Raw genomic sequence first — 17,231 nt, 5'->3', positions numbered from 1 at the left:
TATTCTATTCTATTCTATTCAACTGACCCCACTCTATGTCAAAACTGCATAGACACTTTAGTGTTAAACTAAAAAATTCTCGTGTTTATCTTTTCCCTGTTAAGCTCAGTTGCTTTGACTTGCGTTGCTGCTGGCGACTGGTATATCAGATTCAGCAATATAACAAGCCAATCACCATGAAATAAAGCTGTGTGATGTTTTAAAATACAAGCATTATAATGTTGTCTTCTGGTGTGTTGCAGCCACAAATGTCTGGCTAAAGCATTTGGAAGGGAACCCTGACCTTTGGCCTCTAGCCATAGACTGATACGCACACCATTCACACACATTCATACACTGGTAGCCGTTCATACAAGCTGCCACCTGCTCATCAGATAATAACACTGAAACACATTCACACACCGATGGCACAGCATCGTTCAGTGTCTCGATCAAAGGACACTTCGACTGCAGGGCCTGGGATCGAACCACTGACCTTCCAATTGGCAGAGGCTGTTGGTGCTTTGATGGCTCTGTATTTCTTCTCCTGATGTCAAGGGGTGCAAACAGACTGTGATATACATCCATCCATATATTTAAGAATAACAGTTTCTTCTTGTTTCCTATCACTACTACTCCAAAATGACTTCTATTGCTGCCACTCCTGCCATTGCACTGCACTGCTATACTTTACTCACTGTTGCCTTTGTTGCTATATAACTGCTGTGAATGCAGACACTCCCTCTGTGATAGTCAGGGGTTCCTATCAGTCTCATGTCCACTGAGCTAAACAGAGCATGTGTGATAGTTCTATCATTCTACTGTGAGTTTGGTATGTAGGCATCTGACAAGAAACCGCAGGCCTTCTCCTGTGTGCAACTTATCAGCTCTTGCTTTGTTCCTGTTGTGTTTGATGTAGTCAGTGAATTATCTACATTTACCTTTAGTTAACCATCTTAATAAAACCTGTGATGAATCCAGTCCAAGCTTTCATCATGCTGACTCATTGTTAGCATGTTAAATGTCAGTTTATTTCCCTTTGGAGCTATGGAGTGTTTTTTTAAAAACAGGAGTTTATTTCACTCATTAAAGGTGCTCTAAGCAATGTTGGGTGACATCACTTCTTGTTGACGTTCGAAGTATTGTCAAACAAAACGAGGCTAGCTAGCCCCTCCCTCCTCCTCATCCCGTCTCCTCCCCCTCCCTTCCGCGCACTAACCCCCCCAACCCCCACCCCCAAATCCTTCTTGTCGGTTATTGGCTGGAACACTGTTTATGTTTCTTGGTGCCGGTTGGCGCAGTTTGTTTTGTTGCCGTTTGTGGAGCCTGGGCTGTCTACAGAGACCGCGTTTTTTTTTTTCAGTGTGTTCAGGGGACAGGCCGCTAGCAGATAGTGAGGAGGTGTTTGCTGTATGTGACAAAAAATGTTGTAGTCGCGTGACATCGATTAGAGCACCTTTAAAAGAATACGCATCAGGTTGTCATGATCAAAAAGATCCTTCTGGTGTCGAGCATTCACTGTGGTCACACAGCTTCTCCAGCACCATCCAGCCGGACCGAGAACACAGTCCCTGGGTCAGAATCAGCTGTTTATGAACCTGTTCTCTCACTGCCCTGACAGACTCATTTATAGGTTTTTGAGTCTAATCATGAACCTAATCTGCCACAGTGTGATGATCCCACAGATCCTGTTTCGCCATGGAACTATGATTCACTCTCATTATAAAGTGTGTTGGGGTGTTGTTGACAGCACCTTCTACTGTATGTAACCTGACTTTGACACCAAATGATAATCTTTGCTTTTCCTCAATTTTGAATCCTGGAAGCTATTCATATAGTCCTAAAACAATGTTTCATATACTTGTTTACAAAAACAGAATATGCTAAAATTGTCCCCCAGGTCAGAATCTGCTGATTCTGTGAGTCTACAGCAACATAGTCTATATCCTTGACATTCCACTTCCAGGATTGCCGGAATCGGCCGGATTTCATTCATTTAGGCCAGATATCCGTTACCTTGGGCTTCCTTTGTGTTGGCATTTGAACTCCGGTCGATTTATGAGGACTATGGTTAACCTTTTCTCAGATATCTGCAAGGTAAATCCAAACAGCTAGCTAGACTATCTGTCCAATCTGAGTTTTCTGTTGTACGACTAAAGCAACTTTTGAACGTACACATAAACAAGTTCCTTCCAGAGGCTATTTTGCAGCAGCACTGTGGCTTTTCTCCGGTGCTTAGCACCGCCCATGACGACTGTGACTGGTTTAAAGAAATGCCAATAAAAACCAGAACACGTTTTCCTCCCATCCCCGAATGCTATGTGGAGTAGCCAGACTCTCCTCCAGAGCACTTTGGAGGAGGGTCTGGCAAAGCGAGACTAGGTGAAAACAATGCCCTTTGAACATTGAAGGTGCTTAATAAAAACCTGCAAATCTGCAATCCTCCTCCAAGAGACGTTATTAGGAGTGACAATGTTATTTAAGCAAACATAAGCAAGATAAAATTAAATAGTAGCCTCATTTATTGCACTTTCTGAAAGCGTTGTTTCTCGGCATCTGTTCTGAGTTGACCTTTTTGATCTCGTCCTTCCAGGTTGGTGATGTCGGTGATCCAGAGCCTCATGATGCTCCTACCATCAGTCCAAGTAGTGTGGAGGAGTCTGACAGACATGTTGATAACACCGCTCTTCCACAGTATGGAAAAGAGCCTGTCCTCCATTCAAGTGAAATCCACAGAGTACTGACAGCAACATAACGTCTCTCTTGAAACAGGTTTACATTTAGTTAGTATGATCTGTGTTCAGCGTCTCACCTGATAAAGTAAAGAATAGTGACTAAGTATATTTATGTATATAGCACCTTTCCAGGACAGATGTCCCAAAGTGATGCACAATAAAAGACAACAACAACAATTAAGATTCACTGCAGCTCTTTCTTCTTTAATTGCTACAACAACAACAAAACAGCAGAATGAGTGATGTCAAAAATAAGTTGAATGCCAATAATAACATATTTCAAAAGTTTAAGGATTCTCAGTTTCTGTGTGTTGACTTATAGACAGGAGAAGAATAACAAGCACAAATGTTTAGGCTAATGTCTTCCTTTACGTGTTCAGGTTCAGTGGCTGGTTACAGTTCAAACTCTTTATAGAATTTTGACAATTTAAAACAAAAACTGTCGTAGCAATGGGAAAGGTAACACATATTTCCAAAGAGAAGTTGTAACACACAGACTCAAACATATAGCAGGGCAGTGTCACCACATGTCAGAAATATAAATTCTAGTCATAAAAAAAGGCCTAAGCTTTAAAAAATCCTTTTAGCGGATGTTCAGCATTAAACTTTTTTTTGCACAATCAGTTTAACTACCAATGTATTGTCATTAACAGCTTCCAGGCTTCTTTTTGTGTTTTACTTTTTAAATGGCTTACAGAATTACCATTTGTGACTGCTTATTAGAAATTGAAAACCCCATGAACGACCAAATTACCTTCCAGTAATGGCTTATAACTGATATATAAAGCAGTAGTAAAGTATTCATCAATCATTCATAAAAACCATATCTTACTTTTTGTAAACTTAATATCAAGACAGCCTTATTGGAAAGTGGAGTACTGTCTTTTTCCTATCACGGGACACCTAAAGTTAACAAAAAGTGCATGGAACTCCAAAACTAATGTGAAAACAACCCATTATTTCAGTGCCACTCCTTTCAGACACACCCAAAAGAAACGCTTGTATCCTATCCACTGCTGGCTGAAAACAGCTGAGTGTGCCAGCTGGTGTCACACCAAGGTGAGTTGATACAAGAATGTAAACAAACCCGAGTGACCAGCATGGCTTCCCAACTTTGTAAAGCTGAGAACAACAGCTGGAGTGCCAATTCACCATATTTTGGGTTCATCAAAGCTGTAAATAATTAGTATAAACTCATTTTGAGGGATGAAGCAAGTGATGAAAGACTGGGTTTTATAGTTGGTGATATAGATAAATAAATGTTTTAACTTTTCTATTTTTGATTTAAAGTATATATTTCTTGCTCTCTTCCATCCATTCCTGTATAAACAAGCTAAGGTATGGCAAATATCCACACCTTGCCATAGCCAGTTAACGCCCACATTTCACTGAACAAAAAGGTTAGTATACTCTTCCTTGATCCTCAAATAAAGTAATTCCACGCCAGTTACAACACCACTTTAGTTTGAGATCACGTCAGTCTCTCCTCCAGCCTGACAGATTGCAGGGTGGCTCTCCTGTCTCTGCTCACAGGTGACTCCCCGGGCTGCGAGGACGCGCTCTGCGGGATCCGAAGAAACGCCGGAGGTTTCCCCTCATAGCTCTGGCATTAAATTCTAGTCACGTTCAGCGAAAAGGGCAGGAATTACATGACTATACAGGTCCCTGAGAAGAGCCCCTTTCCTCTCAGTTTGCCTTTACGCCTCCCACTCGGCTTCCTATATTGTCTTCTTGTCTGTTTCACCGCGCTAATCTGTGCGAAATTGAGGGAAGCATGACAGGAGGACTGAAGGACGGCGAAAAAGAAGAGGTACAGTATGGCTCTCATGCAGCTGGCATATTTTTTGTTGAAAGTTTTTAGCTGACATGGATTTTTCTGCATCGAGGAGCTGATTATTCTCGCTCATAATTTGCATTTATAAAGAACAATTTGGATGTTTGTTTGTTTTTTTTTACTTCAGAGCACGTCTCAGTTTATCTTCTTTTTTGGCACCTAGTCATGAACGCTTCTCCCACACACGCTGGGGGGAATGTGAAGAATCATTGAGTGTACATTAGCACGTGTGTGTGAGATTTCTACCTGCCAAAACCTTTATTAACCCTCAGAACAACCGATGGCTGTTTTTACGCATCAACCATGAATGTTTAGATGTTCGTGCGTAAAAGCGCCAAGGAGAGTAAAACCTTGTTCTAAATCAGGAACATGCTTAAACACTAAATAATGAAGCAGTACGGTTGTGAGTATAAATGAGAATGTGCTTCAAAGATTCACGAAGGACAGAGTAGTAGTGTGGGGACCAATGACGTCTTTACGCACTCCGTTTTTAAGGCAATGGACACGGAAACCCAACCTGTTTTCAAACATTTTCCTCAAATCTGTCCATATTTTCACAAGTAAGATTATTGATATTCCCTATTTGTTAAATAACATTTTCAAAATCATTTCAAAAAATCCTAGTCAAGAGAGAATGATTTAATATTTGGAATATGCGCTTTTACGCATTTCTTTAAAAATGTTGCCATGTGCATGTACATGTTGAATCAACTGTATGTCAATTCAGGATATTAGATTTCTCTCCGGGTGGCGAGGACCCCTTGTGGCTGGATCGAGGGGTGTGGTGCTTCACTTTCTATTCATTTAAACCCATCCCTGTTTGTGGGGCAGGCTGGTTACTCACAGCTCCAGTCTCTCTCCCTCTCAGCGCACTCCACACTATCCCTCCTCCTGTTCACTCTCTTCTTTTTCTGCCTCCTCCGGATCCTGACAGGAGTTTCTGCATTCTCCGTTCATCCGAAAACAAGGGAACATATACAAACCTAACAACAAAGACATGGACAACGACAGTCTGAACGAGAAGACGATGGAGGATGTCCACACCAAAGAGATCGACCTGGTCAACCGGGACCCGAAGCGCATAAATGACGATGTTGTCAAGGTGAGTCAAAACTGGAGGGCTGTTAACTTCTGAGCTTTGTATTTGGGGTTAAACGTGCAGCTGCTGTGTACTTTTCTCTATTATCGTGGCAACTGAAACCATAACGTCACCAGAATACCTGTTGCAGAGTTTGCACTTAACTTCTGCTCAATGGAACCGCCTGACAATCATTGTAAACTGAGCCGAAATGTAGGAGCTGTCAAACTGGCGTTATGTGCGGGTGTGCGCGTCAGAGACGCACGGCAGTTCTTTTGCGCACTGTATTGGGCGCTGTGGATCCTGCAGTGTTCCCCCTCAGTGACTTTCCCCTATTAGGAAAAAGGCTTTGAAAAGGTATTACAGCCCATTGAGGCGATACAATAGCAAGCTATGCGCGTGTAAATATCTGCGCGTCTGCACAAGCAGCAGACTTCATAACTTGAACATCCTTGCTCCAACAAAGGAAACATTGCCAATTTCCTGTTGTTGGAACACACATTTCCCACAGTCCTTGTTGCACACGCCTTGCTGTTGGGAAAGTAGAATTCTTTCCATAAGAGAGAGCAGCCTGGCCGCATAAATACGGAGTGTTTTTTGTTTAAAGGAGTTAGCAGAGGGAGAGAGGTTGTCGGAGCAGAGGAGTGGTGCGCTGGAAGCCACCTGACGCGCCTGCATGGTGGCGGGGAGCAGCAGCTGTATGTGCCTGGCCGCCCCTTCTCTCCAGCTGGGGCAGTCTTTTCATAAGAGTAGGGTCAAACGGCTCGCTGCATGGAACAAGAGGGGTCAGCTCTTTGAAATGCCTGAACTCTGCCTTGTTAAAACAGGGAAACACCCAAGTAGCTGAGTAGTAGTCTGATGGGATATCCCTCACCACTCCCATCTCTCCTCCCTTTTTTCCTCCCATTCTACTCCTCTCCTCCCTCTCTCCCTTCTTCCATACATGCCTGTAGTTCAGATGAGCAAATGTCCATGTGTTGATCTTTATTGGCTGCTGTCAGCTTCCAAATGATTAGGATAGTCTGACATTATTGACTAAGTTGTTTGGAAAGATGATCCTTAATAGATAACCCTTTACTGTTGGGGGACTGTAATGAGATTCATTCATTGGCATGTCGTTTGATCTAGCTACTGATGACTCTGAAATATTCAGAGTGAGTAGAAAAGCACATGTGAGATTCATTGTGTGAAATTATGACATGTGTCTAAATGTGACTTCCCCACATGTGAAATGCTGATTCACATGAGATGTCTTTCATTTCACATGTTAAATATGTGTTCTTATAATGTGATTTTTTTGTCTGAAAACCACATGTGTCAACAAGTAAATTTTCCTCATGTGACAAATATGTGAAATGTACGGAAATGTGTTTCACATGGGATGAATTCACATTTGCAAGGGGAAAGAAGACACATTTAGTGCATTGGAGTATGAACAAAGGAGATACAGTGCTACACAGTCTTGCTTATGATCAGCAGCTATACAGTATATCCTTCTTCCAGTTCTGCCACATGAACAGCTTCACCAAAGCGACTTTGCCTGTTTCCCTGCGTCTGTCTTCACTTCTTCCACCAGTCTCTGCTTTCTCTCCCTCCCAATTCTCCTCCATTGTGACAGTGAGTCAGACTCTCCTTCCAGTCTCAGAATAGAATGCAGCTCTATGATTTATCCCGCCCCTCTCTAATCAACTCAACAGACCGCTGGTAAAATTATCTGAAATCACATGTGTGAGTACACTGTAAAAATTAAAACTGCTGTAGGGAACTGTTGAGAGCCTGAGACTTCAAGTAAGTCCATTTACTCAAGTACTGAACTTAGAGTTCCGATGTACTTTTAGTTTATTTAAGTATTTTGATGTTATGTTATACATCTTCAATCCAAGGATTTACAGCTTCAGTAACTAGCTACAGATTACATTTTTTTTAAAGTATAATGAGCATGTGAAATACAACACATTCTTATATTCAAAGTTAAACCACCCAAAAGAATGTTAAACTGCACCTTGGCCAACTACAATTTTGAATGCAGGACTTTTACTTTTAACAGAGTATTTTTACATTGTGCTATTGTTACTTTTACTTAAGTAAGACATCCACCACTGCTCTGAACTATTTTGAAAAACAAAATTCCCTTCATACAGACTTAACAAACTCAAACATTATTTCGAAAAAACCTCTGACACATGTAGAGAAATAACTTGCTACCGTGAGGAACCCAAAGGTGCTCACTGCCTCCGTTTGGATTTCAGAATAAAACTCTGATCAGCCTGTAGGTTTTACTGTGTGCTGTACACAGCTTCACTGAGGTGCTTTGAGGTCAATGAAACAGTCCTGCCAAGTGGAAGCGTGTGTTCGGTGTGCCCCAATGAAAAGCACAAGCAGGGAATCCCTTCCAGCAACCCTCATTCTGCAATCCGCCGTGACCCCCCCCCATCCCCGTCCCCGTCCCCCACCCCCACCCCCATCCCTAACCACACACAGCACTCACACGTAAATGTGTGTACTGTGCATGCAGACGTGCTGTATGTGGTGTGCACACGCACACACACTGCATTCTTGTAAGAAAAGGAATATAAGCCAGCCTCCTGTAGCTGCTGCAGCTGGCCTCAATCGCCTGGCCACATCAAACAAGTTCCATTACTAACATGCATGTGGAGTTTGCCTTTTCGAAGAGAGCCTTTTTCCCCTCGAGAATTTGTGGGTCTTTATATAGCAGAGAGGAGGGGTCAGTGGAGAGAAAATGTCCCCACTGGAGACATTATTTTAGAGGGCATTGCCGTTAAGAGGGCAAGTTTGATCCAAAGTCCTGATGGTCAAATTGAAAAGTATAACACCACTCCCTCTGGGACTGCAAAGTCCATGATTAGTTGACTCTTGATCATATTTTTACTTGACCACCTCATTCTGGGATGTTTATCTAATTATAAGTTTATAGTCATCGTTGTGTGATAATCTGTTACCTCCAGTTTTAACGACATCTGGGCTTTTGTCACAACTACGCGACTCCTCTGTGGGTTGAGACACATATCCTGCTTATGAAACTCTTTTCAGACCCAGTGCAGGGGGATTTGTTTCCTGCCAAATGTCATGCAAATCTAACAAAACTATGAATACATCACAAAAATATACGCAAAAGAGGGGTTGTGTTGCACAAATAAACTTCCAAAAAATGTTTTTCACAGATTGATTCAAATCGATTAGGTATTTTTGCAAGTGGTTATTGCTAAAAGTTTGGATTGGGATACATTTTTATGGAGGGATTAAAAAAGTTCAATTTAAGTGGATTTGTTATTGCAGAAGAATTTGCAAAAAGCATTTTAGATTAAAATAAAAGTTCAGCAACCCAGAAAAAAAGCATTTATTGTCAGAGCTTTAATATGAGATACATAAACTTGTGTTCACTTTCTAATTTTTGGTAGATGCTTTCTGAATCAAAAGTACACTGAATGAAACAATTTAAAATGCAAGTCATTGGTGAAATGAGCCGGCTGTCTGTCTGTCCGTTGGTCGCATACTGTGTCTCTCCACTGCCAATCATCCTAATCTCTCTCCTGAAGCAAATCAAACATTTCCTCTGACTACTAAAGCCCTCAAACCAACAAAAGAGTCCATTAATGTGCTACAGTCTGACCTTCTCCTCCAGAGACCCACTGTCTATTCAAGCATAGTTGACAGCCTGAAGATAGAGCTCTGGAAATAGCACATCTCCTTATTTACTCAATAATACAGTCGCCTTGCCAACTGGTCACATGCTGACCCTGAGACTCTGTCATATCAAACTCTGATTGGACCACAGAGGCCCATGCTTTGACCCAGCATAACTGGACTGCTGCAGTAAAAGTAGACAAAGTTTTGGTGTTTTTAATGCTGTTTATACTGTAGATGTTTACATTATTGCATTTCTTCATTCAATAACTGCTAAATGTTGAGGACTCCAGGAAATTGTGGACTTTTGGGATCTTCAAAAACATCCTTACTTTGATCAAAAAAGTAGAGGATTCCAGTTTCCTTTGGACAAAACTCTTCATATACCATTGGAGTAAATGGACATTTCTCGATATTAGTCGCATTGTAGACAAAATCCAAACCTCATATTTGAATACAACAAAATAAAACCCTCTGAAGTCTTAGAGGACCAGTGTGTAGGACTCATAAGCATCTAGTGGTTAGGTTGCAGATTGCAGCCAACTGAATACACTTTCCCTTTACTCCTCCCTCTCCACCCCTTCCCTTCCCTTTTCACTATACTGTAAAAAAACGCAAAAAGCCCTCTTTAGAGCCAGTGTTTGGTTTGTCCGTTCTGGGCTACTGTAGAAACATGGCGGGCTCCGTGGAGGTATATGCTGCAATGTAGTTACTGAGCATACTGCTCAAGCGTCAACACACAGACGGTTATTTGAACCCTGCTATAACGCAGCAATACTTAAAATTCATTATACACGAAGACGTGACTCACCTTATAAGCAACGAGATGTAACCCTAACCTTAACCTTAACCCTTCACAGCTACCTAGCTGCTAAGCTGCTTAAGTGTTGCACGGTATGCCAGTCAATTCAGTAACCACAGGACATTCCAGTATTTACCCTCTGTGGAAGAGGACCGCTCCTTTTGTACTGTTGATATGAAGGGCTCAACGAAAAACAATTCTTAGTTTTATGTGACAAATGAAAACATAGTTATTATTATATTCTAGGGCTGGGTATCGCCAATGGGTTTCCAAATTGGTTCGAATCCGATTCACAAGGTCCTGATTCGATTACATGTCCGATTTGACTCAATATCAATTGTGTTAGGGAAATTGAAGTTAATATACTAATCTTGCTTGGATATAAAAAAAAATTCTAAGAGAACTTATGTTGTAATTTGTACAAGCAAGAAGCAACCCCTTAATTTAAAGTCAATTGAACATAGTGGCCAAACAGTGGAATTGCAACTCCTGGCCCGTCACGGAATGCCCTACTACATACAGTACATGATGGAAAACGGCACATATTGAAAGATCGATTTTGAGATTTTATTAATCGATATAAGATCACTCACACGAAGATCTATTTTAATTGGAGAATCAATTATTTTAATCCAACCCTATTCTATTTCTGCCAATAGATCCCCCTAAATCCTACACACTGGTCCTTTACGTAGCAACAAAACCTCACATGTAACCAATCCTGAAACCTAAAGGGGATTTGTTTATAGACATTAAAGTGCCAAACTTAAGGCAATGATGATAATTTCCCTCATAATGTTACAAAGAGAACAGTATTTAGAAAACTAAAAGCATGGAAAGAAAAATGCACCAAACAGCTTGACTTTATGAAGTCAAACCTCTCCACCATCCTGCTGTGGTTGTGTTTGTGCCTCTCTGCAGAAGGCCCTCATTTAGTCTCAATCAAAGTTCTGGAAACTGGAGTAGAGTGGGTCCACTTTAAAATTTGTAGCTGTGGAAAAATTAAATGGACGGCGCGCTGGTTTTGTGGCTGCAGTCAGATTTATATTATAAGGCTTTCGTGAGCTCTGCTGTGAGAAATGCTTTATGCTGCTGCTTGGAGTAAAAGAATTGGACTTCTCTCTATGTTCTTACTGCCCTGGCAGATTCCTTTCACGTAGTTATTATTAATTATATTATTAATTGTTTGTTTTTGGGGAAATGCACTTATTTTGCCAAGTTAGGTCAGAAGATCGATATTGCTATATTAAAGGGACAGTCAGACAGTTCTATATGTATTCTATATATTTGAGAAAAGGCAGACATATCTACGGTCAATATCTACAACACTGGGCAACTCACATCAATACAATCTAAATTGATAATTAGCACTACAAGCTGGGAGAAAATATGTGCATTTTGTTTTGGGAACTGTCCCTTTAAGCTGGAGCCAGGGCCACGTTCAGCCCTGACCAACAGAAACGGGGGTGCGTTGAACACCCTTTTGTGTGCGCAAGTGATCTGCCTTTTTATTACCACAAGTTTACAGACATGTCTCTGCTGATTGGGTATCACCTGTGACACAACCAATTAACGAGAGACACACCCACCAAACGAGAGAAAACATATCTCAAAGCCCGCTGCACACTGTTTCACACTGTTCCACACAGTTTCGAGGAAACATGCCGTTAAACCAGGAAATCATAGCAACACGGTGCACACCGTTTTGAGATTGAACGTGCCCCAGGAGACAGTGGAAACAGGAAGCAAGAAGAATTGGTCTACCAGCACCTCTAAAGCTTACTTATTCATTTGTTTAATCTAAAGTGTGGTTTTACGGCTGGAAATGTGCCGTAGTAGCTTTGATTCGCATAACCCCTTTGACGTACAAGTTGTACGCACAACTTGGTGTTTCTACACTCTGGTTTGCCCGCTTCAACCATTTTTAACAATGAGTAAGTTAATTAGTGAGCTTCAGACGTGCTGGTTACCTTTGGACTGAACCAAGCTAGCTGTATCTCCTTGCTTACGATCGTTAAGCTAAGCTAACTGGCTGCTGGAGCCTGCTTAACATTTTATATTAACAGACAAATATGAGAGTGGTATCGGTCTTCGCTTCTAACTTTGGACAATAAAGCAAATAAGCATACTTCCCAAAATGTCTAATTAGAATTTGATTCCATTTTTAAAATAGTAAAAGTAAACCATAATGTGCTTTTAACAGTCAGCTTGTGTAAGTGTCATTCTGTTTGAATGATGTTGATAGTACCTTACTTGGGAATGAAACACTTCATTTTTCCATTTCACTGTCAGTTTGACACTGTATAATATCTGTGTGACTTATTGATATTACAGCCATTAGCCCTCAGTAGCCCAACTCTAGTCTGTTAGACGAGACACAGTTTCCAGGTAACTGTAAAATAAATATTGACATTGACTGTGGAGATGATGAGCGAGAGAGGGAGAGTCTGTATTGTGTTTACAGTGTGCGAGTTGCCACTTTTCCGTCCGTTCCTTAAATAGTTGCACTGGTGGGGTCACGGACACTTGCAGAAATTGTTACATTTAAAGGCCTGAGAGATGTATTTACAGTGAAAAGAAGCACGATGTTTTTGTTCATCTTAATGGGAGGTAGACGAGGGGCCCAACAGATCAGTGTTTGAGAATCAAGGCCATGTCTTTGTCTTTGGATTTTCTGCAGAGGAACTTTGAGTTTCTGTGAGGTTGCATTGTGTCTGTCGTTTGACCATCACTGGTCACACTAACTGTGCAGTTATCCATCTGTGTATTCCACACAAAAAACAGAAATGTGAAACCCACCACATCCTGTGCACCACAGAATTTTTCCTAACAAAGACAAACCACACGCTGAATGTTTACAACAGCAGCTTCTCGATTTAGCCTGATAATTATTTGGATATCAAACATTGACATGGTGTCTTTAAACCGCCAAGCAGACAAAGTCCTGACACTGTTTATTGGCTGCATCTGGTCCATCTGTGGCCATCATTTAACATAAGAATAGCTGAAAATGTGAATGAAAAAAATATAACTTCTCGGGCGCCCGGATAGCTCAGTTGGTAGAGCAGGCACCCATAGAGGTTTACTCCTCAATGCAGCGGGCCCGGGTTTGACTCCGACCTGCGACCCTTTGCTGCATGTCATACCCCCCTTGCTCTCTCCCCCTTTCATGTCTTAAAAGCTGAAAAATGCCCCCCCAAAACATAATTATTTTAAAAAGAAAATGTAACTGCTTATATATATATATAACTATCTATCTATCTTTCTATCTATCTATCTATCTATCTATCTATCTATGATGCAATGATGATCAAGATGGAGACAAAAATCCTTTGCAGAAAGCCAAGCGGATGCCAGAGATAGTGTGTAGAAATAAGTATTTTGGGTGGGGCAGTGTGTTGGTGATTAGACTGTGTGCCAGTCACCGCGAGGAGAGATGTGAATCCTGCCAGGAATCCTACCCTCCATCTCAACAAACTGACATAGAAACAGGGAGTGAAGCAGCTGATTTATGAGGAAATAATGAAGGATTATAAAGTGTATGTGATAGTTTAATTTGCACCATATTAGGGCTCTTGTGAAATACTGTTGGCGGTGGATGAAGGTATTTGCCAAGTCATATCGATGAGTCTACTGTGAGTGAGTGTCTCTGTATACAGGACAGTACACGTTAGTGTGTGATGGTTACTTGTATTTTCTTTTCACTTTACAATACTGAAAACATATGTGGTACGTACCTCTAGTGTTAGAAACCTATGGAAGTTTCAGTCAATTTACCAAGGTGTTAAGATACCCATTTATGAGATTCCTGCTCCCAAAACAAGACATTTCAAAACATCCCCTTGGACTTTGAGAAATTGGGATAAACACTTTTCACTATTTTCTGACACATTTCATAACGTTTAATCGAGAACATAATCTGCAGATTAATTGATAAGGAAATTAGTTGTTAGTTGCAGGCCTAGTGGAGGCATTTGTTAATTAAACTATATTTTTTAATATGGATCACAGGAAGAGTAGTTGCTGCCAAGGTAACAGCTAAAGGGATCCAGCTTGACAAGAAACTGGAAGGGCACTCGGAGAGCTTCGATCTCCGCCAAGGCCATGCCCTATCTCGCAATGTCAACAAAAGTGAAAAGAAATGTGTGTATCTGCCCCGTGATTCGGATCCGCTCTAAAATTCAATGGCTTCTTCCTTATCCATGCTACACCCTTCCACCAAGCTTCATGAAAATCTGGCCAGTCGTTGTTATGTAGATAACAATGATTTTAGATGCCAGAAGTGTTTTTGCCAACAGTGTCTTACTCTTCCACTTCTTCCTTTTTCAGGTAGACTTTGAGGACGTGATCGCCGAGCCTGCAGGGACCTACAGCTTTGACGGCGTGTGGAAAGCTAGCTTCACCACCTTCACCGTCACCAAGTACTGGTGCTACCGGCTGCTGACGGCGCTGGTCGGAATCCCCTTGGCGCTGATCTGGGGTATCTTCTTCGCCATCCTGTCCTTCATTCACATCTGGGCCGTGGTGCCGTGCGTCAAGAGCTACCTGATCGAGATCCACTGCGTCAGCCGCGTCTACTCCATCTGCGTGCACACCTTTTGCGACCCGCTGTTCGAGGCCATGGGCAAATGCTTCAGCAGCATCCGAATCCGCACAACCAAGGAGGTGTAGCATCCAAAAAGACGAGGAGGAGGATTAACAGAAAGAGGGGAGGGAAGATGGGCGGGCTAGAGCAACACAGATGGAGGGAAAAGTCAGAACAGTAAAGAAGAAGAAGAAAAACAGACCTCTGGAAAACGAGAGGTGAGACTTTTCCAGAGCTGGGCGGGGTTGTTTGGAAGGGAAGGGGTGTGGTCACATGGCATCTGACCCCGCCTTTTTTCCACCAGCTGTTTTTTCTCTCCAGTGTTGGTGTTACCAAACGGGTGGGCACAGGAAATCAAAGGGTCGATCTCCGGGGTTTTTGTTTGTTGTTATGTTTGTGTTTTAGTTTTTTTTTTTTATATTCCTCATTGTTAACTTTGTCAAGAAAGCAACCAAGCTCCGTATCTGTTTTCTGTTAGTTTTGCCACATGATGTAAATTCCTTCCATTCTTACCATTTCAGTGGATTGCTTATCACTTCGATTGATTCATGTGAAGAGGGGATGTCAGGGTGTATCACCATCTTCTCTCGCGCTTATTCGTGTTTGTTTTTTGGAGTCATTGTGCAGGGCAGGATGGGTGGGTGTCGGGGTTAGGATGGTCAAAGCAGAGAGAAAATGAGCGATGCCAAACTCAGCAAAAACAAAACAACCCCACAAGCCAAACAGCACAGCAACACCCCTCCCTCTGCCCCCCATGACCTCCATAACCACACACCCACCCCCCCGTCCCTGCGCCCGGCCTCCCAGCAGTCTGACACACTGAACCTGCCCTCGTTCCTGCATGCACCTGCGTCGCCTTGCCAGCAACTCGCCGTCCGCCACCGCCACGCCCCGCCACACAGCCTTACAACGCAGAAAAGATCTGCAGCTCAGCTCACTCGCTCTGTGCCTCAGCTTCTTACTTCTCCTCCAACCTCAAACAAAAAAAAAGATTCCAGTGCAGGTTTCATCACCATTATCCTCATGATTGCACGAGTGTGACAGAGAATGTTAGCATTTGAATTTAGCAAAAACTATTCTTTCTGACCAATTTAGCCTTTCATCTTTCAGTGAAGCTAAATGCTTTTAAATGCACATCACCATAGTTTCATAGTGAATGTTTTTTGTTTCTACAGTATGAATATGAAGAACTTTGAGGGTTTACCTTCATTACTGTTGTTTTAATACCCTGTATGTACTGTATGGGTGTTGATGCAGAAAATGAGACTTTACAAGCTATGGCCTCATTCCAGTGCACTAATCTATGGGAAATTATTGTTAGTGAATAGCACTAATGAAGATCGCCTGTCTTTATTTGCAAAGGTAGTAGAGTACTAGCAGTTACTGTTGCACACACTGCACTTAGGATGTGCAGTTACAAGCTTGTGTGGAGTTTTATTCTTTACGCGCTGTGGTACTTACACAGGTTAATGCATTGGAATTAAGATAATGTGAGATGGAACGTGTGATTTTGAATGCATTTTAATGTGTTATTTGGTCATAAGTTTGCTTCATCCCCCTTTTTTGTCTTCCTAATTGTTCTTGTTGTTGTAGTTTTTAATTTCCCCTACTTGTTGGTTCTGCAGCCCTGCTTCTTGACTGTGGACACGATGCTGAAAAGCATCAAACTGATGCCTCCCAACCCAGAGATGGGTAAAGAGAGGGACGGTTGGGTGGGGTTTATCCAATGGGGTGGGTGGGGTTATGTTTTATTGAGACACTAAGCTGGCTAAGACTCTGTCACCTTCAGTCTACCTGCTGTCTTCTCACAGAGATGGTAATATCATAGCACCTGTTCCTTGAATTGAGTGTTTTTAAGCTCCAAAGGTGATATTTTTATAAGAAAATATGTTTTTCCTTCCTTGCTTTTAATGTACATTATCACGCTGTGCACATTAAAATTTAATATAATCCAGTGTGCATTTGTTGTTGTTTTTTATAATTTGTTTTACCAAGATGGATAAAGTGATCAACAGCATGTTACTCTTATTAATGGCAGATATTCACAGTAGATTTTTTGTTCTTTTTTTACTTGTGATATTGAGTCATAGCAAATCTAATTGTGTAACGATTCACAGTAGATACTTGGTGACTGGTTTCTTTCATCTGTCATCAAGAATGAAGTTAAAGCGAGAGCAGCTGAACAAAAAATTCCAGCAGCAGCCCCCTCCAAACCCTCCGTAGTATTTGTATCTGAGTCTGTGTAAGTAAAGCCTTTAGTGTTGCTCATGGGCTTCTTTTTTTTTCCAGAGCCTGGCACAACATTTCCATGGTTACTCGATAAACAAATGAAAGTGTTGGGCAATGTTCATGAGACTGGAGTCAAGTCTCTTGGCTGCATTCAAGTTCAGTTCCAGCAAAGGCAGGCACATAATTATGCCGCCTGAGGCAAGCCTGGACTCTCGCTGAAAACTGTTGTTCAACGGTAACATGTTCAAGGATGATGTCAAGTCGACTTAACAGTGGTTCATTGTTTGAACCTTTCAAGGCTGATTTAAGGATACAACGGATACAATAGAAAAGAGGAACAACGT

General features: G+C 41.8%; 1 protein-coding gene across 1 annotated transcript; it reads left to right on the top strand.

Annotated features, from left to right (window-relative positions):
- Window positions 1-4,195: 4,195 nt before the first annotated feature.
- On the top strand, window positions 4,196-16,613 carry cav1 (caveolin 1). The gene is made up of 3 exons (XM_031279702.2): window positions 4,196-4,524; window positions 5,483-5,650; window positions 14,403-16,613. The coding sequence occupies exons 1-3, from the start codon at window positions 4,489-4,491 to the stop codon at window positions 14,742-14,744; spliced, it is 546 nt and encodes a 181-aa protein (XP_031135562.1). The 5' UTR covers window positions 4,196-4,488; the 3' UTR covers window positions 14,745-16,613.
- Window positions 16,614-17,231: the final 618 nt, after the last annotated feature.

Source organism: Sander lucioperca, chromosome 7 (genome assembly GCF_008315115.2).
Source record: "Sander lucioperca isolate FBNREF2018 chromosome 7, SLUC_FBN_1.2, whole genome shotgun sequence".
Classification (NCBI taxonomy): Eukaryota; Metazoa; Chordata; class Actinopteri; order Perciformes; family Percidae; genus Sander; species Sander lucioperca.
The sequence above is the reverse complement of the archived record's forward strand: the minus strand, read 5'-3'. Positions and strand labels throughout refer to the sequence as shown.

Coding starts and splice junctions, on each gene's coding strand:
- cav1 (XM_031279702.2), top strand. CDS start 4,489: ATGACAGGAGGACTGAAGGACGGCGAAAAAGAAGAG. Junction 4,525..5,482: donor AGGACGGCGAAAAAGAAGAG/GTACAGTATGGC, acceptor GGATCCTGACAG/GAGTTTCTGCATTCTCCGTT. Junction 5,651..14,402: donor TAAATGACGATGTTGTCAAG/GTGAGTCAAAAC, acceptor TTCCTTTTTCAG/GTAGACTTTGAGGACGTGAT.